At 35.6% G+C, this 27008-nt stretch overlaps 1 protein-coding gene across 1 annotated transcript in view; it reads left to right on the top strand.

Moving 5' to 3' along the window:
* Positions 1 to 27008, top strand: part of CCDC18 (coiled-coil domain containing 18) — a 105242-nt gene that overhangs the window by 20591 nt on the left and 57643 nt on the right. The window contains exons 8-12 of the mRNA XM_061121356.1: positions 13029 to 13125; positions 14624 to 14745; positions 15614 to 15905; positions 18319 to 18443; positions 22027 to 22184. Coding sequence (XP_060977339.1) covers positions 13029 to 13125; positions 14624 to 14745; positions 15614 to 15905; positions 18319 to 18443; positions 22027 to 22184 — 794 coding nt within the window. The remainder of the gene's footprint in view (positions 1 to 13028; positions 13126 to 14623; positions 14746 to 15613; positions 15906 to 18318; positions 18444 to 22026; positions 22185 to 27008) is intronic.

The raw sequence follows: 27008 nt of genomic DNA, 5'->3' as shown, positions 1-27008 counted from the left end.
GCATTATTACTCAGTGAAAATGTTTAGGTTCTGGAGTCAAACCAGCCTCAATGACCCTCAATGACTTTGTTACCTTGAAGAAACTATTTAACCTTCTTGAACCTCAGTTTGTTCATATTAAGTCAAGATGATATTGTCTTGATGAAGGATAAGTGAAAGAAGAACTGTAAGGTGCTTCATAAATAATAAACACTAACCAATGTAGCTGTTGTAAATATAAACTATGTGGTCAAATATTCTGAAAATCAGACTTTACTTACTCAGATGAACTTTTTGTATGTAGATATTTAACAAGATAATACATGAAGACTGGCCTTATAATATAGCTAAGATAAAGTACAGAAAGAGTAACTAGTTCTCTGTAGAACTTAGAGATGATTTTTTATGGAAGGGGATTTTTTTTTTGTTTTTGGTTGTACTGGTTCTTCGTTGCTCACACGGGCTTTCTCTTTTTGGAGAGAGAGGGGCTGGCTGCTCTCTAGTTGTGGTGCGTAAGCTTCTCATTGTGATGCCTTCTCTTATTGTGGAGAACAGGCTCTGTGTGCATGGGCTTCAGTAATTGTGGCTCACAGGCCCAGGTATTCCCCAGCACGTGAAATCTTCCCGGACCAGGGATCAGTCAAACCTGTGTCCCCCACGTTGCAAGGCAGATTCTTATCCACTGGTGTACCAGGGAAGTCCAGGGTTAGGGTATTGACTTTGCTGTAATAAGGTGGATAAGTAGGGATGCATGCATTCTGGACAACATGTGCAAAGGCAGAGAAATACAAAAGAACATCTTTTCTGAAGAATGCTAGGAATTTTGTGTACTTATAAATGGACAGATACAGTAGGATGTAAGGAAAAAGACAGGCTTGGTCCAGACTGTAAATGGCTTTGTGTTTTATGCCAAAGGATTTGTATTTTAACCTAGGGAGCATAAATCATCAATTCAGATTTTTAGGTAGAGATGTGATATGAAGACTCTTGGAACTTTTTGAAGAACTAGAATGAATATTGGCATTCTAAAGTTGAAATATCAAAACCTTTGCAAAGACTTTTGAGGGCAGAAATTAATCATAATGGATTAAAAAGCCAGTGTAAGGCAGAGATTGTTTAGCCTTATACAGTTTATAAGAGATATACTTAAAACATAAAGACACAGAATAAGTAACAAGGTCCTGCTGTATAGGACAGGAAGCTATATTGAATATCCTGTGATTCAACCATAATGGAAAAGAATATGAAAAAAGAATATATATCTGTATAACTGAGTCACTTTGCTGCATAGCAGAAATTAAATGCAACATTTTATATTTTTTAAAAAAACACATAAGGACACAGAAAAGATGAATGCAAAGGGATGAAAATAAATATTTTAGGGAGAAAACAAAATATATTAGTATCACAGAATAGATTTAAGTGCAATAAGCATTACTAGAGTTAAAAAGAACTCTTTTGTATTTATATATATATATATATATATGTATGTATGTATGTATGTATGTATACATATGGAGGAAGAAATGGCAACCCACTCCAGTACTCTTGCCTGGAGAATCCCATGGATGGAGGAGCCTGGTAGGCTGCAGTCCATGGGGTCACAAAGAGTCGGACACGGCTGAGTGACTTCACTTCACTCACTTCATACTTTATCACTGGAGAAGGAAATGGCAAGCCACTCTAGTATTCTTTTTTTTTTTTTTTCCCATTTACTTTTATTAGTTGGAGGCTAATTACTTTACAATATTGTAGTGGTTTTTGCCATACATTGACATGAATCAGCCATGGATTTACATATATTCCCCATCTCAATCCCCCCTCCCAACTCTAGAATTCTTGCCTGGAGAGTCCCATGGACAGGAGCCTGGCTGGCTGTAGTCCATGGGGTCACAGAGAGTTGGACACGACTGAAGTGACTAAGCACGCACACATACATGTGTGTATATATATGTAATGTTTAGATAACACTTTAGCAGGAAGCTATAAAGATTCTAAACTTACATCTAATAATCTTGTCCCAAAGTACATAAAGAAAATAACAAAATTTCAAGTAGAAGTGAACAAATCTGTAATCACACAGGGAACACTTTTACGGATTTACTAGAATTGTTAGATTAAGCAACAAAAAAGTAAGAAGCTGAAGAGTTGAGTGACTGTTAATCTAGTGGATATATGTATGGAATCCTGTAGCCAACCATTTGAGAATGCACATTCTTTTAGACACTCCTAGAATATTTATACTTTGTTACCTTATTCTGCCAGAAAACATGAATTTTAACAAAGATAAAAATATTTATGTCATACATATCATCCTCTCAGACCATAGTATAATTAAATTATGTATGACAACCCTATGCCCCACCACGGTCCTCCCTCCCTGAAAACCATGTAGTTTGAAAATGTAAAATCAGCCTTCTCACTATTCGTGGATCATTGAAGAAATTATGATGAAAATTGGAAGACTTAGAACTGATATTAAAAATGTTTCATATTGCAGCTTGTGGGCTGTAGCCAAAGATATTCTTAAAAGAAAATTTTTAGTCTCCTGTGCATGTATTAAAATTAGTATATGAATGAACTAAAATATTCAATTTATATAGTCAGGAAAAGGACATAAAGCACATCAAAAGAAAAACAGAAGTATTTAAATAATAAAGGGTGAAATGGATAAATAGAAAACAATGAAACAATAGAGAATCCCCAAAACCCAGATTTTTTTTTCCCTCCACGGTGACCAAGAATAATGGGCATTACATAAGATTAATCCAGGGGAAAATTAATCCACAAAAACCAATATTGGAATTGAAAAGTATCCCCTAAATTACAAATTTAGCTGTGTTTTAAGAAATAAGACCAATACTGTGAACCATTTTAGGATAATACATTTGAAAACTTAAATAAATGATTTTCCAACAAAATAAAGTTTAATAAAACTAACAAGAATAAATTGAAAACCTTAGTTTTTTAACCATTAAAGGTATTGAATCAATTGTTAGAAATTTCCCCACAAGAAATAAAATTTTCAAAATGATGATGATGATTCCGTATATATGTGTTAGAATACGGTATTTATCTTTCTCTTTCTGACTCACTTCACTCTGTATAATAGGTTCTAGGTTCATCCACCTCATTAGAACTGACTCAAATGCATTCCCTTTTATGGCTGAATAATATTCCATTGTGTATATGCACCACAACTTCTTTATCCATTCAGCTGTCAATGGACATCTAGGTTGCTTCCATGTTCTAGCTATTGTAAATATTGCTGCAGTGAACAATGGGATACATGTATCTCTTTCAATTTTGGTTTCCTCAGGGTATATGCCCAGGAGTGGAGTTGGTGGGTCATATGGTAGTTTTATTCCTAGTTTTTTAAGCACTCTCCATACCGTCTTCCATAGTGGCTGTATCAATTTACATTCCCACCAACAGTGCAAGAGCATTCCCTTTTCTCCACACCCTCTTCAGCATTTATTGTTTGTAGACTTTTTGATAAGGGCCATTCTGACCGGTATGAGGTGATACGTCATTGTAGTTTTGATTTGCATTTCTCTAATAATGAGCGATGTTGAGCATCTTTTCATGTGTTTGTTAGCCATCTGTATTTCTTCTTTGGAGAAATGTCTGTTTAGGTCTTTTCCCACTTTTTGATTGGGTTGTTTGTTTTTCTGGTATTGAGTTGTATGAGCTACTTGTATATTTTGAGAGTTAATCCTTTGTCAGTTGTTTCATTTGCTATTATTTTCTCCCATTCTGAGGGTTTTCTTTTCACCTTGCTTATAGTTTCCTTTGCTGTGCAAAAGCTTTTTTAAGTTTAATCAGGTCGCACTTGTTTACTTTTGTTTTTATTTCTATTACTCTAGGAGGTGGATCATAGAGTATCTTGCTTTATGTCATCGAGTGTTCTGCCTGTGTTTTCCTCTAAGTGTTTTATAGTTTCTGGTCTTACATGTAAGTCTTTAATCCACCTTGAGTTTATCTTTGTGTGTGGTGTTAGAAAGTGTTCTAATTTTATTTTACATGTACCTGTCCAGTTCTCCTAGCACCATTTATTGAAGAGGCTGTCTTTACCCCCATTGTATATTCTTGCCTTCTTTGTCAAAACTAAGGTACCCATAGGTGCATGGGTTTATTTCTGGGCTTTCTATCTTGTTCCATTGGTCTATATTTCTGTTTTTGTGCCAGTACCATACTGTCTTGATGACTGTAGCTTTGTAGTATAACCTGGGGTAAGAAAGCTTGATTCCTCCAGCTCCATTCTTCTTTCTCAAGACTACTCTGGCTATTCAGGGTCTTTTGTGTCTCCATATGAATTGTGAAATTTTTTGTTCTAGTTCTGTGAAAAATGCCATTGGTATTTTGATAGGGATCCCATTGAATCTGTAGATTGTGTTTGGTAGTATAGTCATTTTCACAATATTGTTTCTTCCTACCCAGGAACGTGGAATATCCCTCCATCTGCTTATGTCATCTTTGATTTCTTTCATTAGTGTCTTATAATTTTCTGTGTACAATTCTTTCGTCTAGAAAAATGGTACTGAAGAATTTATTTACAGGACAACAGTGGAGAAACAGACTTAGAGAATAGACTTACTGACATGGGGAGAGGGGAGGAGAGGGTGAGATATATGGAGAGTAACATGGAAACTCACATTACCATATGTAAAATAGATAGCCAATGGGAATTTGCTGTATGGCTCAAGAAACTTAAACATGGGCTCTGTATCAACCTAGAGGGGTGGGGGTGGGAAGGGAGACAGGAGGGAGTTTCAAAAGGGAGGGGATATATGTATACCTATATCATATAGGCTGATTCATGTTGAGGTTTGACAGAAAATAGCAAAATTCTGTAAAGCAGTTATCCTTCAATAAAAAATTAATTAAAAAATGATGATGATGAGAGGAAACATTTCCATTATGGCTCACAGTAGCTAAAATGAAAAAGACTTACAGATTCAAGTTTTTAATGTTGTAGAGCAACTGAAATTTTAATATATTTCTAGTAGGAGCATAAATTGGTAGAACCACTTTGGAAAACTGTTTACCAATGTCTTCTAAATTTAAATGTTAAGTCACCCTATGATCCAGAATCCATTCCAACAGAAACGAAGTCCCATATCTATCAAAAGATATATGCCAGGGTGCTCAAAGTAGCTGTATTCATAATTACTAAGTGTTCATCAGTAGTAGAATCAATAAATATATTCACATTATGAAATATATGCATTAGTGAAAAAGATCAACTATAGCTATTTAACAACAGAGATAAATAACAGATATAATGTTAAGCAAAGGAAGCCAGATGCAAAAGAATACTGGGTATTTACTTAAGAAATCAAGAATAGGCAAAATTAATGTGATGTTAAAAGTCCAGATAGTGCTTACCTTTTTGGATAAAGAGTATTGACTGAGAGGGTGGATGTGGGAGCTTTTTGGGTGCTGGAAATGTTCTGTATTGGATCTGGATATTAGTTATGTGGGTACATATGTATATACGAAGAATTGATGCTTTTGAGTTGTGAATCAATCCTAAAGAAAATAAACCTGAATATTCACTGAAAGGACTAGCTGAAGCTACAATACTTTGGCCACCTGATCTGAAGAGCCAACTCATTGGAGAAGACCCTGATGCTGGGAAAGATTGAAGGCAAAAGAAGAGGGCGGCAGAAGATAACATGGTTAGATAGCATCACTGACTCATTGGACATGAATTTGAGCAAACTCTGGGAGATAGTGGAAGACAGAAGAGCCTGGCATGCTATAGTCCATGGGTCCCAAAGAGTTGGAGATGACTTAGTGGCTGAATAAACAATATGTATATATAAATTCATTCACTTAAGATGAGCACTTTACCCAATGGAAAATTAAAATAGAAACTATACGTTAAATGTAAAAAAATCTACAGAAGAATAGGTATAGTCTTAATGGAAGTTTAAAAATGTGCTCAAGGGACTTCCCTGGTGGTCCAGTGGCTAAGACTCCATGCCCTCAATGCAGGAGGCAGAGTTTGATCCCTGGTCAGGGAACTAGACTCCACATGCTGCAACCAAGAAGTTGGATGCCACAACTAAAGAAGCTGCATCCATAATGAAGACCTGTTGTAGTCAAATAAATAAATAAATATTTTTAATTTAAAAAAATGTGCTCAAGATTTGTTTTAATCAGGTATGGCAAGATACACAGACATGGAAATGTCTGTCATGAAGGAAGTTTTTATACTCACAAATTACTAGAAATAAGAGACATGACATGCCATGTAGAGGGGATCATACAGGGAAGTTTAAGTATGAAGTTTATTTAGAAGGCAGAGGGAGTAGGAAGAAAAACATGAACAAGAGATTTTACTGTGATTTCTGTGGGAAGAAATGGTTGAGGTTGGGTATTCAACCTTCAGATTGGCTAGTATGAATAATATCAATAGGCTGGCATGTAAGACTGTCGTGAGTTGTCTGATACCTGGTCCTGGGGTGATTAGGACAGGAGGCTTTGCCTGGAGTGTGAGAGCCAGATAGAGGAATTGGAGAGTAGGCTCTGGGTTGCTTAGTTTATATATAAAAGGTGCACCCCCATGCATAGTTTACTAATCACTGAGAACTGGCTAGTGCTGGGAGGGCCAGTCTTCATAGGGTCAGTAAGACAACAGATGGCAAAACATCAGACTAAAATGAGAATACAATGGAGAAAATAATAAAACTTTTTTGGAAGTCTTAAGATCTAACTAATGAGGTATATACCATTTTTCTGTAAGGGAACCTAACATAAAGGTGTCAGTTTCCCCCCCCAATAATTTATATATTCAGTGCAATACCAACCAGTATCCTAACAAGTTTTGATAAAAGTTAATGAACTGACCCTAAAAATCATGCGGAAGAACCAAAGTTCAAGAACAAATAAGGCACTTTTGAAGCTGTAGGCCAAGGCTGAGAGCATGTCTATAGATAAGCAAGACTTCTAAAGTTATACTGATTAAGTCAATGTGATATTTGTATGTGTGTGTTGCTAAGTCACTTCAGTCGTGTCCGACTCTTTGTGAACCTATGGACCATAGCCCTCCAGGCTCCATGGCTACTGTCCATGGGATTCTCCAGGCAAGAATACTAGAGTGGGTTGCCATACCCTCCTCCAGGGGATCTTCCCAATCCAGGAATTGAATCCCTATCTCATCATGTTTCCTGCATTGGCAGTCAAGGTCTTTCCCACTAGTGCCACCTGGGAAACTCGATATTGGTATTAGTTCAGTTCAGTTCAGTCGCTCAGTCGTATCTGACTCTTTGCGACCCCATGAATCACAGCACTCCAGGCCTCCCTGTCCATCACCAACTCCTGGAGTTTACTCAGACTCATGCCCATCAAGTCAGTGATGCCATCCAGCCATCTCATCCTCTGTTGTCCCCTTCTCCTCCTGCCCCCAATCCCTTCCAGCATCAGGGTCTTTTCCAATGAGTCAACTCTTCTTATGAGGTGGCCAAAGTATTGGAGTTTCAGCTTCAACATCAGTCCTTCCAATGAACACCCAGGACTGATCTCCTTTAGGATGGACTGGTTGGATCTCCTTGCAGTCCAAGGGACTCTCAAGAGTCTTCTCCAGCACCATAGTTCAAAAGCATCAATTTTTCGGCACTCAGCTTTCCTCACAGTCCAACTCTCACATCCATATAGGTATAAACAAAAGGTTAGTCATACAGGACAAAGACCCTTAAGCAAAAACACATACAGTGGAATCTTGATATGTAATAAGTGGCATTACAAATCAGAGCAAAGGATGAAAGACTCAATAATTTAGGTACTGGACAAACTGACATCATGTGTTTCATTTGTGATATAGTGAGAAGGGTATAGTACCAGTTATGTGGTGTGCCTCTCAAGAATGGATAGCCTGAAACTAGTTATGAGGAAACATCAGACAAGCTCAGCTTAGTCTTCTGTAAAACAACTGTTTATTCTTGAAAAATGTCAGAGTTATGAAGGACTAAGAAAAACTGAGAAGGTGTTCCAGGTTAAGACTAGAGAGACATGATAACTTAAAGCAATAAGTGATCCTGGATCAGAAGAAATAAAATTCTATAAAGAAATTATTGGAATAATTAATAACATTTATATATAGTTGGACCATAAAGAAGGCTGAGCACCAAAGAGTGGATGCTTTCAAATTGTGGTGCTGGAGAAGACTCTTGAGTCCCTTGGACAGTAAGGAGATCAAGTCAGTCATTTCTAAAGGAAATCAACCTGAATATTCATTGGAAGGACTAATGCTTAAGCTTAAGCTCCAATACTCTGGCTACATGATGTGAAGAGATAACTCATTAGAAAAGACCCTGATTCTGGGAAAGCAGGAAGAGAAGAGGGCAACAGAATATGAGATGATTGAATGGCATCACTGACTCAAACTCCAGGAGATAATGAAGGACAGGGAAGCTAGGCATGCTTCATTAAGTGGGGTCACAGAGTCAGACAGACTTAGTGACTGAGTAACAACATTGTATCAATTTTAGATTTCTTAAATTTGATAGTTACTTATGGTTATACATGTGGAGAAGGAAATGGCAACCCACTCCAGTACTCTTGCCGGGAAAATCCCATGGATGGAAGAGCCTGGTAGGCTACAGTCCGTGGGTCGCAGAGTCAGACACGACTGAGTGACTTCACCTTCACCTTATGGTTATATGAAACAGTCTTCACATTCTTAGAAGATATATGCTGAAGTATTTAGGACTGAAGTTTATTAATTACTCCAGAATATATAGTTCAGTGCAAAAATATCTCTCAAGTGAGAGACATAAAGCAGTGGTAGCAAATTGACAAAAATCCACATTAAGGGGTTACTGGTTTAAAATTTTAAAAACAAAAACTTCAGAAAATGATGCTGAATGAAGTGGTTATTGATTAAAAAGTTAAAATAGATTCCTCATACAATACCTGCATTAAAGAAAAATTCCAGATGTATTAAAGGCCCAATTGTGAAAAGGAGAATTAGTAGAAAAAATATAGGGGAATCTTTTCTATGTTGTATCACGGTAGGGAAGGATGTTTTAAAATGAGAGCCAGAAAACATAAATATTACAGGAAGAGATTGCTGTTGTTCCGTCACTAAGTTGTGTCTGACCCTGCAACCCTATGGACTGCAGTATGTCAGGCCCCCCATAACCATCTACTGGAGTTTGCCCAAGTTCACATTCTTTGAATCAGTGATTCTATCCAACCGTTTCATCCTCTGCCACCCTCTTCTTTTGCCTTCTTTCTTTCCCAGCATCAGGGTCTTTTCCAGTGAGTCGGATATTCGCATCAGGTGGCCAAAGTATTGGAGCTTCAGCTTCAGTCTTTCCAATGAATGTTCAGGGTTGATTTTCTTTAGAATTGACTGGTTTGATCTCCTTGCAGTCCAAGCGATTCCTCAGAGTCTTCTCCAACACCACAGTTCAAAAGCATAAATTCTTCAGTGCTCAGCCTATTTTATTGTCCAACTGTCAGATCCCTGATGACTATCAGAAAGATCATAGCTTTGACTATATGGACCTTTGTCGGCACTGATGTCTTTGCTTTTTAAATATGGCGTCTAGGTTTGTCATAATTTTCCTTTCAAGAAGCAAGCAGCTTCTAATTTCATGGCTGCAGTCACCATCTACAGTGATTTTGGAGCCCAAGAAGAGGAAATCTGTCACTGCTTCCACTATTTCCCCTTCTATTTTCCATGAAGTGATTGGGCTAGGTGCCATGATCTTTGTTTTTTTTAAATGTTGAATCTTAAGCCAGCTTTTTCACTCTTCTCTTTCACCCTCATCAACAGTCTCATTAGCTCCCCTTTGCTTTCTGCGTAAGGGCGGTGTCATCTGCACATCTGAGGTTATTAATAGTCCCGGCAGTCTTGACTCGCACTTGTAAACTCATCCAGCCCGGCATTTCACATGTTGTACTCTGCATGTGTTTAATAAACAGGATGACAATATACAGCCTTGTCGTACTCCTTTCCCAGTTTTGAACTGGTCAGTTGTTCCATGAAAGGTTCTAAGTGTTGTTTCTTGACTTGCATACAGGTTTCTCAGGAGGAAGGAGGGATGGCATGGGGTAGGGGATATACAGTAATAAAAGACAAAGAATCTGAAGAGGTAAAGGACAGGAAGTTCAAATGGCCAATAAACATGAAAGTTGTTAACCTTACTGTCATCAAAAATGTAAATTAAAATTATAGTAAGTTTATAAAGCTACAGTCACTTCACGCTGTTATTTAATTGATTGGCAAAAGTTTTAAATTTGATAGTAACTATAGTAACTTACTGAACATTTATTGTGTGTAAATGCTTCTAAGTGCTCCTGGTGTGTAACTTACTTATTCCTCATACTGTCATATGAGATTGATAATACGCTGCTTTTATAGATGAGGAAACCGAATTAGAAGCTAAAGTTACCCCATTAGAAAGTGGTAGAGGGAGAATTTGAACCCAAGCAACTGACTCTAGACCCCAGGGAATTTAATACTATGCCAGATGTTGTAAAGTGGTTAGTTAGAAAGATTATGGAAACAAGTTATGTTTCAAGTAATCTGTGAGATCTTGGGCAAGTTACTTAACCTCTCATTTTCTGATTTTGGGCACCTACCTTGTTTTCTTTTAATACTAAGAAGATTTTAAAAATCATTTATATTTTTGGTTGTGCTGGATCTTCATTGCTGCAAGGCAGCTGTCTCTAGTTTTCGGAGAACAGGGTGGGGGCTATTCTGGTTGCAGTGTGCAGGCTTCTTGTGGTGCCTTCTCTTGTTTCTGTGCACAGGCTCTAGGGGCACAGGCTGAGTAACTGCAGACAGAGGAGCCTGGCAGGCTACAGTCCATAGGGTGCAAAGAGTTGGACACAACTGAAGTGACTTATCACACACGTGGGCCTGCAGTGTGCTTAGTTGTCAGTAAATTCTCATACCTGTTGCGAAGAAGCTATGCACCAGAGATGTTCACTGCAACACTGTGTTAACTGGAGGCAACCTTAGTGCCTAGCAACTAAAAAATGGATGAACAAATTATACTACTTTTATACCACACAATAGTATAGGGTAGATATTTTAAAAAATGAACTATAGTCACAGGGGTGAACATAGATAGAGCTTGATGATAATTAATAAAAGTAGTCTGGACATATATATATACATTGTGGTGCCATTCATATGAAGTATAAAAACATGGAAAAAAGCATAGAAGGGATGGGGTGGCAGGTGGGAGGGAGATTCTGGAGGGAGGACATATGTATACCTATGGCTGATTCAGGTTGATGTATGGCAGAAACCAACACAATATTGTAAAGCAGTTATCCTTCAGATAAAAATAAATTTAAAAGAAACATGGAAAAGAAAGTACAATCCTTCATTGAATATAAGATTACACAGATTTTTTAAGGTGTACTGTTATTTTAGTAATCATTAAAAAATATCACCATGAAACCATGGTATGCCATCAGAATTAAAATAACCTACCAATTTAAGAGGTGTTAAAAATGTGAAAACAAAACAAAAAAATGTGAAAACAGTGTGCCTTTTAAAATAGATAAGCTGTGATGTATTGTTTGTGGGTTTTTTGGTTAACCTATGAATATACAAAATGTATAGTAATAAGAAGTTAGACTAGTATTATCTCTGTGGTAGAAGTCAGGGGAATGGAATTTAGAGGGGAATACACAGGAATGTCAACTCTAATGTCTGTGATATTTTCTTTGCTTAAGATAAAGGCTACCTGAAATAAAAACAGCAAAGAGTTTAAGATTCATAAAAGTTGGGTTGAGAATACATGGGTTTACGTATCCATTCTTTTCTGTGTGGCTGAAAATGTTAAGCCCTTTTTAAAGAAATTGGTGGTAAGGAAGAGTAGTTAAGTATAAAGTGGATAAGTTTGGCTTGAACGATGACAGAGGAAAGCACATATCTGTGAAGGTTTTTGTTTGAGAAATGCTGCAGGTATCCTTTGCTGTCTGAATTCTAGCTATATCAATGAAGGAATGGAATATATTCTCTTAGATTTTCAAATAAATCCTTTTTTTTTTTTTAATCTGAAACTTTGATCCAAGTAGATAACTCAGGTAATATGCAGTTGCTCTCCAAATTTAAGAATCTCTTATATTCAGGAAGTAAGAGATACTTTATTTTTCTCTCTTTTAGAAAACACATTTTATCTTTTAAAATATTTTTTTGGCTGTGCCATGCAGCATGTGGGATCTTAGTCCCTCCAACGAGAGATCAAACTCATGCCCTCTGGCTTTGGAAACGCAGAATCTTAACCATTGGACTGTCGGGAAAGTCCTGTGAGATACTTTGACTTGAATTTGTAAGCCCATAGAGAAGAGACTGAAAATAAAAAAATATAAGTTCCTAAAAGGGAAGCACTAAGATCTAGAGTATAGATAAAGGAATTCACTTTGGATAAGAGAAGAGTTGCTAACTTTAAAATAAGAGATAAAAATAGATTTGAATATAGAAAAATTTTTAGATATGGTTGTGAAATTGACCAAATTCCAGCCCAGTAGTCTCAGTTCAGTGTGAGAGATATGAGGAAAGGTCAGAATCAACTGAGAGGTGAGACAACATGGTTAGCAGTGGTTGGCTTTTGTTGTTAAGATTTTGTATCTTATATCAGTAGAAGTTACTGTCATTTGAGATACATTTTTAAAAATTACTTGGCCTTTGCAAAGATCATAAGATTTACTGAGTATTTTTAATATACTAGACCGTGGACTGTTTCTGTAATACCTGAATTTTGAGATCTATCATACAGTGTCAGGCTACTTCCCTAATCTGTCTTTTCCAGATAGGAAAAAAAATTGCCAACACATAATGTTTCAAAGTTTATAAGTATTTTATGTTCTGTTTTGCTTTTCATGTAGATATCTTATATTGAGGAAATTATTGTAGTCTAATCTTCATTGTTCATTTTAAGTCTTACACTTTTTTTTTAACACAGAAATCTGCTTCTCTCTAATTATTCCTTATAATTAAATACAGGTTATTTTGGAACTTACGTACACAAGTACAGAGCATTCTTTACTTTTATTAATTATCTGTTTTTTAATTTTAGAGCTGAACGACAAAGGAATGAAGCACTATATAATGCTGAAGAGCTAAGTAAAGCTTTCCAACATTATAAAGAAAAAGTGGCTGAAAAATTGGAAAAGGTAAGAGGCAATTGTGCAAATTCAGTGTTTTGTATCGTCCATGTTCTGAAAATAAAGATAGACATAAAATATCTTTATAGTTAAAGCAAGGAGTAATTTTTATGATCTCATTCATAATAATTGAAATAAAGAATGTATAATGATTAGTTAATATAATATTTACAGTCTTATAATGAGCATTAACTTTCTTATCCAAAGAAGGAAAAGAGTGGAGATAAGAGAACAAACAAAATATAGAGAAAGATGAGATGAGTGAACAGTTTGGAGCTATAGAAGTAAAAGCAGGAAATTTGTTCCCATCACCTCAGTGAAAATGAAGGCAGAGTAGATTATGTAGCCTTTCATTGGTTTCTAGATAGAACACCCTGAGAGGCACTCCACTTCTGTCTCAGAGGAAGTTTCCTTGAACAGGTTCTACATAGTAATATAGGGTTTAATTACATTCATTGAATATATTCAAGTAATACCACATGACAATAAACCTCTTTGGAGGGAGGTCATGTTGGACATTCAGATAAATTCTTTATATCCTTAACTAATATTTATAAATTCTGTTCAAAAAAAGGTAGAAAGGGAAGAAATATTAACAATTAAAAGAATTAAGATTCCATTAGATACTGAAGTTTTAAGTGTGAATTAATAAGATCACTGTTTTGAAAGCCTTAGAAAAGTTCCCTGTGGGAAAGAAATACTGTAGAAAGGATTTTTTTTTTTTTTTTGCCATACCACATGGCTTGTGGGATCTCAGTTCCCCAACCGAGGGTTGAACCCAGGCCCCTTGGCAGTGATATCATGGAGTCCTAACCACAGGACTGCCAAGGGAATTTTTAATAAGGTGATCTGGAGGGGGAGGTAGAATCCTTAGTATGGGAAATATCCTCCTGGAGAGGGAAGACTTTATAGAAGAAAGAGGAAAATGGAAGAGATGAGTTTTTTGACAGGTCTCCTCAGGATTGTTGATTTCACAACTGCTCAGCATAGCCCTAGAATCTAACAAAGGAACTGGGGCTGATCTGTCCAGTCCTCCACTCTAACTGCTCAAATCTGGCTGTTTGACATTTTATATCTTTTAAGTTTGGGGCTGTGATTTCATTGGGAGTATTCTGTGGCTAAAATATCAAAAATTGCTTCTCTGGAACATTTGCCTTTGGTAACTTAATGTTACTGAAGTTAGTAACATTACCTTTTAGTAACAGTGTATCTTGCCTTGTCAAGTTGCTTGCCTCGTCCGCATAAAACCAGCACAGTTCTGCTTATAGATAATAGTGCTATTGTCCTCTCTTGAAGCTGTTAACTATTTCTGGATAGGTGTTAATATTCCCCCTCTCTGTTCTTTGTTGCTAGAAGTTCACTTTCTTCCTTTCACTACAAGGCTGGGGACTTAAACCTGTGGAGTACTTACTCCATTCTCCTGCTTATTTCTTAAATCACTGCATTTGAAATACCTAAAACTTATGACCACATTAATATGTCGACTTAAAACAGATTATTGTTTTAGGTTCAAGCTGAAGAAGAAATATTAGAGAAAAATCTAATTAATTGTGAAAAAGAAAATAAAAGGCTACAGGAAAAGTGTGGTCTGTATAAAAATGAATTTGAAATTCTAAAAGAGAAATTAAGGTACAGTATCCTATTATAGAAAAAGGATTTTTTGTGTGGAAGTAGAGGAAAAAGGAAATATTTAAAAATAGAATATTTTGTATTCTGTAATTATGGCTTTAAATTATGTAGAAAGATTGTTTTCTACTTATAAGGTTAAGGTTATCAATGAATAAAACATGTGTTGATGTTAACATCCTTAAATAGGGTAGTATGATCAACATATTTGCCTTGCATACATATAGAAAAAATTAACATAGACCTAATATCCTTGTAATGTGATCACATCAGCTAGTTAGTAGAATATATATTCTTCAGATTAGGAGGAATCACCTAGTTTAACCTTCTCATTTCAAGGTGTAAAAAATGTGAAAAAGGGAACTGATGAAATTCAGTTACAGTTCTAAAATTAGATTACTCTGTTTGATGTTTATATATATTTAAAAATAATGCTGCATAATAATCTTATTAATAGTTAATTTGATTTTACCTTTTAGAGTTGTGACTAATAGTTCATGATTTTTCCTTATACTTTCTAAAACTTGATGCTGCAAAATATCGTGTTAGGATTTTGGAGTTACTCTCCTGTCGTACACTTTTTGAAAGGGAGCAGAAATGCCTCCAAAATAGTGGAGTTATTCTGTCCAATTACTGTGAAACACTGGGCAAGTTTCATCTTTCTTTGCCTCATTTTCCTTATCTTTAATCAGGGAGTAACAATAGTACCAGCCACATAAAGTTGTGAGTGCCTAACATGCAGAAGATAGGCACTCAGTAAATGTGAGTAGGTTTCAGGACTAAGCTTTAAAATATCTTAAAAGTGAGATTGATTAACATGATTATTGAAAGTGAATGTATAGTTTTCATTTTTATGCTTTTTTCTTCATAGGCAATTAAAAGAAGAAAATAGTAATGGGAAAGAAAAATTAAGGATCATGGCAGTGAAAAATTCAGAAGTCATGGCACAACTAACTGAATCTAGACAAAGTATTCTGAAGCTAGAGAGTGACTTAGAGGACAAAGACGAAATACTTAGAGAAAAATTTTCTCTAATGAATGAAAACCGAGAATTAAAAGTTCGTATTGCAACACAGAATGAGAGACTGGATTTGTGTCAGCAGGAAATAGAAAGTTCAAGGGTCGAACTGAGAAGTTTGGAAAAAATTATGTCCCAGTTGCCTGTAAGTATGTGACAAGGAAAATTTTACCTATGTGCTTTGTAAGAGATCATAATTTTGTTGTTGCTTTATTACCTTCCATTTTTTCCCTTATGTACCTGCTTTCAGTCATCAGTTCTTTTCTATCTCATCCTTTTTTCTTTTCTAAACTTACCTTTCTACTGTTCTACCCTGTCTCAGTCTCTTTTATGCCATGTATAAGAATGCCATTGAATTTCTTAAAACAGTTTTATTAAAGGAACTTTTATATATCATGATATTCACCTATTTTAAGTATACTATTCAGTGATTTTTAGTAAATCTACAAGTACGGAAACAATCATCACAATCCAATTTTCATACATTTCTATCCCCCAAAGGCCCCTTGTGCCCATTTGTAATTAGTCCCTGTACTGTGATGCTATGAAAGATTAAAGGCAGGAGGAGAAAGGGGACACAGAGGATGAGATGATTGGATGGCATCACTGACTCAATGGACATAAGTTTGAGCAAACTCCAGGAGATGGTACCCTGTAAAAGGAAATGGCAACCCACTCCAGTGTTCTTGCCTGAAAAATCCCATGGACAGAGAAGCCTGATGGCCACAGTCCACGGGGTTGCACAGACATGGGGTCGGGTACAACTTAGCATCTGAACAACAACAACCCATCCCCACTCCTAGGGGATCCACTCTTCTGCCTCGAGATTTGTCCTTTCTGGACATTTCATATAACTGAATTATACAATATGTGGTCTTTTGCATTCTTAATGTTTTTGAGGATCTTTCATTGTGATGTGTATCAGGATTTCATTTCTTTCTTTTGTTTAATCCTATTCCTTTGTATGGATCTGCCACATTTATTCATTCACCAATAGGAGGACGTTTGGGTTTTTTCCCCTTTTGGACTGTTATAAATGATGCTGTTTTGAATATTTGCTTACAAGTCTTCACCACAAGTTTCTCTTGAGTAGATACCTAAAAGTAGATTTGCTGAGTCATGTGGTAAATTTATGCCAAATTGTTTTCCAAAGTGGCTGCACCACTTTAATTCTCATCAGCAATATATGAGGATTTCTGTTTCTCTGCATCTTAGCCAGCATTATTGACTTATTCTTGTCTGTCTTTGATTACAGCCATCTTAATGAGTATTAATTGATATCACATGGTGATTTTAATGTTCATTTCCCTGTTGACTGTTGAACAGCTTTTCATATACCTTTTAGAATTGTTTTTATGGTAGCATGTGGCCACCTTTTCTCTGAGTTATATATATATGACCATATTTATGAATGAGGTTAGGAAGAAAATAAGTATACTTGTATCAGAAATTTGTTATTGATAGGTGTAAAATAAAGGTGAGATCAGGAGAAAAGGTATAGATAAATGTGTCATGGTTGGTTTTACATATGAATGGGTGGTAGATTTTTACCAGTTTTAAACTGTCACAGATTTAGGATGCTGAAAGAGACCTTAGTAATAATTCAATTCAATACCATCATTTTATTGGTGAAGAAATGTACCCAAGGAAGTAAATAATTTATCCTGCTAGTGAGTGGCAGAATTAAAACCAGAACATGGAATTCTTGGTTCCCATCCCCCTGCAATATCTACTTTCCTAGGATGCTGATTATTTGCTTAAATTTTTAATTGTACTGATTACTTGTGAAATTTGGTAAAAATAAAATACAGGTAGCATTCATTTTAAATTGATGCTTTCATTTAACTTAATATTAAGAATTACCTGATATGTGGTTCTGAAAGTCAAATGGTAATACATGCTTGATCATCCTATGTAACATGGTTTGGAAATGTGAATTTAGAAAAATTTTTCTATTTCTAAAAAGTGTGATTTGGTTATAATTTGAAGGTAGTAGTCATTAAGTGCTTACCTTGCCCTTTTAACAGCTAATTTTTAAAATTCTCTATTCAAAACATACAGCATACATACACAGATCAATGTAGTACATTTGCTAAATCTGGGAAATATTTTGATATCTACTGCAGAATAAAATCTTTTCGGGAGATAGACCCTCATTATATATTTTATTAATCCCGATTCTCTTCTCTACTCAGAGGTAGCCACTGTTCTGAAATTCATATGTATCCTTCTTGTCCATATTTTAAATATTGCCCCATACAGATACATCCAGGAAAAAAAATAGAGTTTAGTGCATTTTTGAAAATACTATATATGCCTCTGTTTTTCATTCCATGTTGTTATGAAATATCTCCATAATGATTTGTATAATACAGATTTAACTATTATAGTTTTCCCATTAGTATTTTATAATGTATAATAAATTTATACATTTATACATTCTATTATGGCTGTTAGATTATTTCTGTCCACGAAATTTTTCAGACTTGAAGTTCTGCATAAAATTGATTATGTCATAGGTGTTATAAGTTTATATATCTTTGTTTTTAAACTTGCAGTTAAAAAGAGAAATATTTGGTTTTAAATCACCTCTTTCTAAGCACCAGATGAGTAGTTTGTCAAATAAGCAAGACAGTTACATTGGCTGCTGCGAGACAAATAAAATGGTGATTTCAGAATTGAGGTATGGTTTTCAGATCCTGAAGTTGTAGCAAATACAATGTTTTTTAAAAATTGGTGATTAAGATCTTTGATTAAATTGAAAAATATGCAGAGAAGTCTAGAGAATGTTTTAACAAATATCTATATTTCCACATGAGTTTGAGCAAGCTCTGGGAGTTGGTGGTGGACAGGAAAGCCTGTCGTGCTGTAGTCTATGGGGTTGCAAAGAGTCAGACAGGACTGTTTGACTGAACTGATATTTCCACAGTGAAGAGTTGATTCTTCTTAACATTTTTTGATACTTTTTTTCAAATCTGGTTCTTTAAATAAAAAGTGAAACATTACAGGATGGATAATTCCCTTTAATCTGTAACACTAGTCCCATTCTGCTCCTAAATATCTATTATCTTGAGTTGGGTATCTACTCTTCAATTCATTTGTGCATGTTTACACTCATATGCATAAATATGCTGTTTTTATATTGTTTGTAATTTTGCTTTTTTACTCAGCATCATTTTAAATCCTTCCATGTTGAGGTAGGTAGGTAGGTAGAATGATTGATCAATGGATGGATTAGTGTTGTTAGTTTAGTTTTAATAGAAGTTCAAGAGTCTATCTTATAACTTCATCACAATTTATCCGTTCCTTTATTTATAGTACCTTATAGTAAGTCTCCTACATACAGTCAAGTTCCATTCCAAGAGTGTGTTCTTAAGTCCAACAAAGTTAACCTAGGTACCCAACTAATACAATCCGCTATATAATATATATTTTACATATATGTATATATATATAAACTGTAATGGGTTTATAATACTTTTCACACAAATAATACATAAAAAAACAAACACACACACAAAAAATTTTAAATCTTATAGTACAGTAACTTGAAAAGTACAGTAGCACAGTACAATAATTGGCATACAGGGGTTGGTATCAAGTGAACAGGCAAGACAAGTTACTAACTGGAGGAGGGAGAGGTGGGAGATGGTCGAGTTGAAGGATCATCAGCAATAGAAGATGGAGGGCAAGCTGTAGTTTCACTCACATCTGACATTGATGGCACAGGTTCTTGTTCCTTGCTGGATTCAGTTCTACCTCTTGAAAAAAATGATTCAGTGATGTCTGGGTAGTAGATCTTTTTTTTTTCATCATAAATGACACAGTAACACTGGATTGCATTCTGAACAGCTGCTGCCATCTTCATGTACTGTTCTACATTTGGGTCCTGTGCCTTGAAAACTAACAGTGCCTCCTGAAATAAAATTCCCTTGCCATTTCTTGCACCGTGAATCTCTTTAGTTCTTCAGTTACTTCTTCTTCCTCTTGTGTCTCGTTGTCTTTTCTCTGGGCTTCCAATTCCATCAGATCTTCAGTGAAGTTGTCCTCTTGCAGATATAGCTGTAGGTTCTTACTGAGGGTCATTAGGTTGCTGAAGACCTCTTTGGACTCCTCATTCACCTTCTCAAATCCGCAAAAATTGTGAACACACTATGGGCAAAGTTTCCTCCAACCCCCATTCATAATAACAGCCATTAAGTCACACCAAGCAAAGTCATTGTTTTTTATGGCCTATCCAGTGACTCCCGGTGTTAGTCACTCAGTTGTGTTCATCTCTTTGCAGCCCCATGAACTATAGCCCCCCAGGCTCCTCTGTCCATGGAATTCTCCAAACAAGAATACTGGAGTGGGTATCCATTCCCTTCTCCAGGGGATCTTCCCAACCCAGGGATCGAACCCAGGTCTCCCATAGTGCAGGCAGATTCTCTACTGTCTGAGCCGCCAGGGAAACCCTTATGACCTATAGTCAATGCTTTTTATGTTACAGTCCTTCCAAAATTGTAGCAAGGTTGTTCCTGATTTGCCACTCACCTTTACTGTTTGATGAAAAAAGTCTGACAAATAATATTTCTTGAAAGTCTCTATAACTCCCTGGTCCTTAGGTTGGATGAGCAATGAAGTGTTTGGTGGCAGATGCACTACTTTGATGTTAGGATGATAGTTGCCCATGAATGGGGAATGGCCTGGAGCATTGTTGAGCAGCAACATCCTTCTCCAAGCAAAACCATCCTGGAAAACAGCCTGTATAACCCAGGCTTTAGGGTTAGTCTTCCACACAACAGGAGAAAACCCTTGGCTATGTTTTTAAGGGCTCTTGGGTTCTCTGAATAATGAACTGAGAGACTTCAGCTTCATATCGCTAAAAGTGTTACCCCTAAATAATAGTTATCCTATCCTTTGCTGCTTTTATAGTCTGCCATCAACTTTTCCTCCTCAGTGACGTAACTTCAGTTTGGCATTCTTTTCCAGTACAGCCCTGTCTCATCCACATTAAAAACCATCTTGGGTAAATACATGCCTTCATCAATAATTTCTCAGAAGCACTTCAGGAAATTCCTGGGTAGCTACCATATCTGCATTCACTGCCTCACCACTTACTTTTACCTTGTGAAAATTGGCTCTAGCCTTGAATTGATGAAACCAGCCATGACTGGCATTTAAAGATGTGCCCAATAGTGGCTCAGACGGTAAAGCATCTGCCTACAATGTGGGAAACCCGGGTTCGATCCCTGGGTTGGGAAGATCCTCTGGAGAAGGAAACGGCAACCCATTCCAGTACTCTTGCCTGGAAAATCCCATGGATGGAGAAGCCTGGTAGGCTACTGCCCATGGGGTCGCAAGAGTCGGACACGACTTAGCAACTTCACTTTCACTGTTTCTTTGCCATGTTTCTTAAAGTCTTCATAAAGGCTTTTAGCTTTTTCTTGAATCAGCATTAAACTGAGCAGGCCTTGACACTGATGCTTATCTTCCATCCACACACCAAGAAGTTTCTCTGTCTCTTCCATCACTTTTCCATGCTTCTTTCATATTACTGTCGACATCATCAGCACAGCAGACTTCATGTTCCATAAGTTTGTCCATTTCCTTTGGATTTGTACCAATGGTTGAACGATTCATGTTACAAGAACCAGCGATGTCTCCCATCTTTTTGACTCCACTCTCAATTATTTTCACTTTTGTTTCCAACATCATCACTTGGAGCTTCTTAACACCTATATCACCACTGCATTTATGCTTGTTTCTGGACATCCTGGGCTTGAAATAAAGATAATGTACTACCGTACCCTCTGCAGTACTATGCAGTAAAGGATACAAAAGCACAACCCCTTGCAAGAGGATGCACACACATGACAGTGCACCAGACATATCAACTAACTTGTGCTTGGACATGGGAATGCACATCCACATCTTTGTAAGTTTGCAAGTTGAAGGAGGCTTACTGTAGGTATAGTTTTCATCTGTTAAAAATAATGCTGTGAAGTATATATACATGTTTCCTGTATAATATGTGAGAGTTTCTCTAGCAGATGTTTCCAAAAGTAGAATTGCTGAGTTGTAGGGTGGGTACTATCCAGTTTCTGAAGTAACTTGAACCTGTTAACAATGTAGTCAGTGGTTTGTAAGATTTTCTGTATGCTGGCCAATAGTTGACTAATATCAGAGTTTTAATTAAAAATTTTTTAATTTGAAAGGGGAAAATGGAATGTGATATTTTTACAGAATCTTTCTAATGCTTTTTGGTTTATTTTCTTTTGTGCCAGGATTAAACTTGCAATAAAAGAGGCAGAAATTCAGAAGCTTCAGGCAAACCTGACTGCAAATCAGTTATCTCACAATCTTACTGCTTGTAATGACTGCCAAGAAGGTCACAAATTAAATAGTTTAGAAAAAGAACCTGTAAAACTAGGTAACCAAGTAGGTGAGTATGTACAATTCTTTTAATAAATTGTAATTAGAGTTCTTTATGATTTTTTTTTTTAATGGCTGTATCACAGCGTCATGTGTACTTTTTGTTGTTTTTGCATGTGGGATCTGTTAGTTTCTATTATCAAACATACCTGATAATCTGTTACTACTACTTAGTGTTGATAAGAGAGTAAAAAATTGTTTCAAAATTATTAAATTTTGTATCATTCTTTAAAAATATACTTTTTTAAAGTAAGATTTCCTTACATTTTATGATGCATCCATCTAAAATATGAAATGCAATACATTTTGTCAAATGTTTGTTTTTTCATACGTATATACCCTTGTTACCATCGCACAGTTAAGACATACAGTAGTCCCTGCCTATCCTCCCAGGATATGTTCTAAGACCTCCAGTGAATGCCTGAAGCTACAGATGGTACTGACCCCTATATACTACGAAGTTTTTTCCTGTACATACAAATGATAAAGTTTAATTTGTAAATTAGGCACAGTAAGAGGTTAACAACAATAACTAACAATAAAATAGAATAATTATAACAGTATACTATAATAAAAGTTAAAGGAATGTGGCCTCTCTGTCTTTCCCTCTATTGTACACTTTAAATGGCTTTTTCATCTTCACATGTTGTGGCTGTAACTTTTGCAGTTTGACCTATGATAGCAAAATTAGCACAAATTTCTTTTTCACAATTTCGTGGATAGAAGATTCTTACTATAGCTCTTAGCACCCTTGGCATATAACTTTTTTCTTTCCTTATTAAATCTAGAACTTTCACATTTTCACTGAAGCACATTACAGCTTCTTTTTGGAATATTTGGATCTCTAGCATTACTACTTTTGCACTTCGGGACCATTATTAAGTAAAATAAGTATTACTTGAACACATGCGCCATGATACTGCAACAGTTGATTTGATAACCTAGTTGACCACTAAGTGGATAAAAGGCACAATACCAGGACAAAGGGATTATTTACATCCTTGGCAATTTGGAGCTGGATGACAAAGGACAGTGTAAGACTTTGTCATACCACTCAGAATACCACACAGTTTAAAACTTAGGAATTGTTTATTTCTGGAATTTTCCATGTATTATATTCAAGCCTCAGCTGACAGCAGGTAACTGAAACCTCAGAATGTGAAACTGAGGATAAAAGAGGACTACGGTATATTTCCTTCAGGTTCCATATATTCCTTCCCAGTTACTTTGGGCTTAATATTCTCTTCCTTTTAAAATTTTCTTAAAGTGAAAGCTTATTGACTTTAAATCTTCCTTTTCAAAAGTATTTAAGGGTATAAACTTACTTTTAGGCAATACTTCAGCTGCATTTTCAGCTAACTAAAATTAGCTGTATAACGTAATTTTAGGTTATGTTTACATTTTATTCAGTTCAAAGTATCTTATAATATCTCCTTTGTGTGTTTATTTCCAAATATTTAGTCATTTTCCAGATATCTCTGTTATTAGTGGTGGACATTAGGTTGTTTTCATTAAACAAATGAATTCATGAAAGAACCTGATTTGAATTTTTTAAATGTTTTTTGAAGCTCAGTTTATTGACCAGCATATGGTCTCTCTTGATGAATATTCCTGATTCACTTGAAAAAATTCTGTATTCTGTAATTATTGGGTGAAAAGTTTTTTGCAGTTCTTTTGAGCTATAGTTGTCATACAGCACTGTGTATAGCATAATGACTTAATTTACATATATTATGAAATGATTTTCACAGTTAATTGGTTAACATACATCATCTCATATATATACCAAAAAATAAAAAGGAGAATGTCTTAAAATCTACTCTGTTAACAACTTTCGAATATAAAACAGTATAACCTATTGTCATTGTATTGTACATTAGGACCAGCTTTTATTTTTAACATACTTGGTTCTTAACCAGTAATTAACATGAAGAAACCACTGTATAGAAGAAAACTTGTAGTATTTATAATACCATTAAGTATCCCACATACAAACCCTCAAGCTGCAAACTTTCAGAGATGCGAGCTTGCGTTGGCATGTCCAACCACATAAATTAGTGCACATGTCTGCATACATTGTCACACGTGCGCATCCTCTACGAGTGGCTGTGCTTTCGTGTCCTCTACATTGTAGAGTACAACATCTTTCTTTCAAGCCCAAGATGTCCAGAAGTAAGCATAAAAGCAGTGGTGATGTACTGCTAACAGGTACCAGCTGTTATACTGTACCACTGTACTTTCCAAAGTACTGTACTGTAAGTTTTAAAATGTTTATTTTTTTGTGTTTGTTTTCTTTTAAGTATTTGTTTGAAAAACAGCTGATCACAGCTGCCGTTGTTGGACTTACGAATGTGCTCTCAGAATGGAACTCATTTATATGTAGGGGACTTACTGTGATAGCAGATCAGTTGAATTCCTTATATATGATTATCTAGGTTATTAAGTAGTCTTTTTAAGACTCTCTTCATTTTATTTATTTGTTGCTTTAAAAAATTTGAATATTGCCCCTTTCTTCTTTCTTCCTTTCTTTTTTTCTTCTGTCTTTTTTGTAAAGTAAATGTAATTGACCTGCAACACTGTGTTAGTTCAAGCTGTACAACATAATGATTGGACATTACAAAATCACCATGATAAGTCTAGTTACCATTTGATGCCATACAATGTTACTAGGATATTATTGACTGTATTGTCCATACTGTACCTTTTATCTCCATGATTCATTTATTTTATAACTGAGTTTGTACCTCTTAGTCTCTCTCACCTGTTTCACTTATCTCCTTCCCTTTACCCCTTCCCAGCTGCAACCACCAGGTTGTTCTCTGTATGTATGAGTCTGTTTCTTTTTTGTTATATTTGTTCATTTGTTTCGTTTTTTAGATTCCATATGTAAATTTTATATGAATGAAATAATATAGTATTTGTTTTTCCTCTGTCTAGCTTATTTTACTTATCATAATACCCTCTAGATCAATCCATGTTGTTGCAAATAATCAGGATTTCACTCTTTTTATAACTGATTAATATTCTATTTTATAAATACATTCTATATATACACCTTCTTTATCCATTCATCAATTGATGAACACTTAGGTTGCTACCATATCTGGGCTGTTGTAAAATACACTGCAATGAATATAGGAGTACAGATATATTTTCTAACTAGTATTTTATTTCCTTCAGAAGTATACCCAAAAGTGGTATTACTGGGTCATATGGTGGTTTTAAAAATAAAAAAAGGCACCCCCATACTGTTTTCCACAGTGTCTCTACCAGTTTATATTCTCTCTAGCAGTGCACTAAAAGTATACTGCTCTCCACATTCTTGTTCACAGTTGTTATTTGTTGTGTTTTTGATAATAACCATTCTGATAGGTTTGAGGAAGTTCATTGTGGTTTTGATTTGTATTTCCCTGATGATAAGTGTTGTTGAGCATCTTCTCATGTGCCTGTTGGCATCTGTATGTGTTCTTTGGAAAAATGTCTGTTCATGTCCTCTGCCTGTCTTTAAAATCAGGTTGTCTGTTTTAGTGATATTGAGCTGTGTGAGTTCTTTGTATATTTTGGATATTAACCCCTTATCAGATTATATCATTTGCAAATATCTCCTTCAGTAGGGTGCCTCATTTTGTTGATAATTTCATTCATTGTGCAAAAGCATTTTAGTTTGATGTAGTCCTACTTGTTTATTATTGCTCTTATTTTCCTTGCCTGAGGAGACTAGATCCCCAAAATACTGCTAAGACTGATGTCAGAGAGCTTACTGCCTATGTTTTCTTCTAGAAATACTGTGATTTCAGATCTTATCTTTGTCTTTACTCCATTGTGAGTTTATTGTTGTATGTGGTTTAAGAAAGTAGCCCATTTAGATTCTTTTGCATATCTCTGTCCATTTATTAGAGGGGCTATCTTTTTCCCATTGTATATTCTTGCTTCTTTGCCATAGATTAATTGAACATAAAATGCTAATTTATTTCTGGGCTGTCTACTTTGTTCCAATGAACTGTGTGTCTAGTTTTGTGCCAGTGCCATACCATTTTGATTACTATAGATCTCTAGAATAGTTTCAAATCATACAGCATGATGCTCCGAGCTTTGTTCTTCTTTCTTTAGACTGTTTTGGCTGTTTGGGATTTTTTTGTATTTCCATACAGATTTTCTTTCAGATAATATCCAGAAGTGGAATTGCTAGATCTCATGGTAGTTCTGTTTTTAATTTTTTGAGGAACTGCCATACTGTTCTTCATAGTTACTGTGCCAGTTTACATTCCCACCAGCAGTATACAGGGTTCATTTTTCCCAACATCCTCACCAGTAGTTGTTATATCTTGTCTTTTTGATACAGCCTTTCTAACAGCTGTCAAGTGATAGCTCACTGTGAGTTCTTTTCCTAATTTTTTAATTTAATCTTTTTCTCATTCTTATTCAAATTCTTTTCCTATTTAGGATATTACAGAATATTGAGTAGAGTTCCTTGTGCTATATAGTAGGTTCTTGTTGGCTATTTTTTTTTAATTGAAGCATAATAGTTAATTTACAGTGTTGTATCAATCTGTGCTGTAGGCAAAGTGACTCAGTTATACACAAATAAACATTCTTTTTTATATTCTTTTTCATTAGGGTTTATCACAAGATAAACTATACTAATATAGTTCCCTGTACTATTCAAATTAGAATCTTGTTATGTTATTGTAGTTTGGATTTAGATTTTCATGATGCTTAGTGTTGTTTGTACCTATTGGCCATTGGTGTCTTCTCTGGAAAAATGTCTGTTCAGATTCTCTGCCTTTATTTTTGGTGTTGAGTTGTGATTTTTTAAATAGGTTCAGAATATTAA

This window comes from Dama dama, chromosome 20 (genome assembly GCF_033118175.1).
Source record: "Dama dama isolate Ldn47 chromosome 20, ASM3311817v1, whole genome shotgun sequence".
Classification (NCBI taxonomy): Eukaryota; Metazoa; Chordata; class Mammalia; order Artiodactyla; family Cervidae; genus Dama; species Dama dama.
The sequence above is the reverse complement of the archived record's forward strand: the minus strand, read 5'-3'. Positions and strand labels throughout refer to the sequence as shown.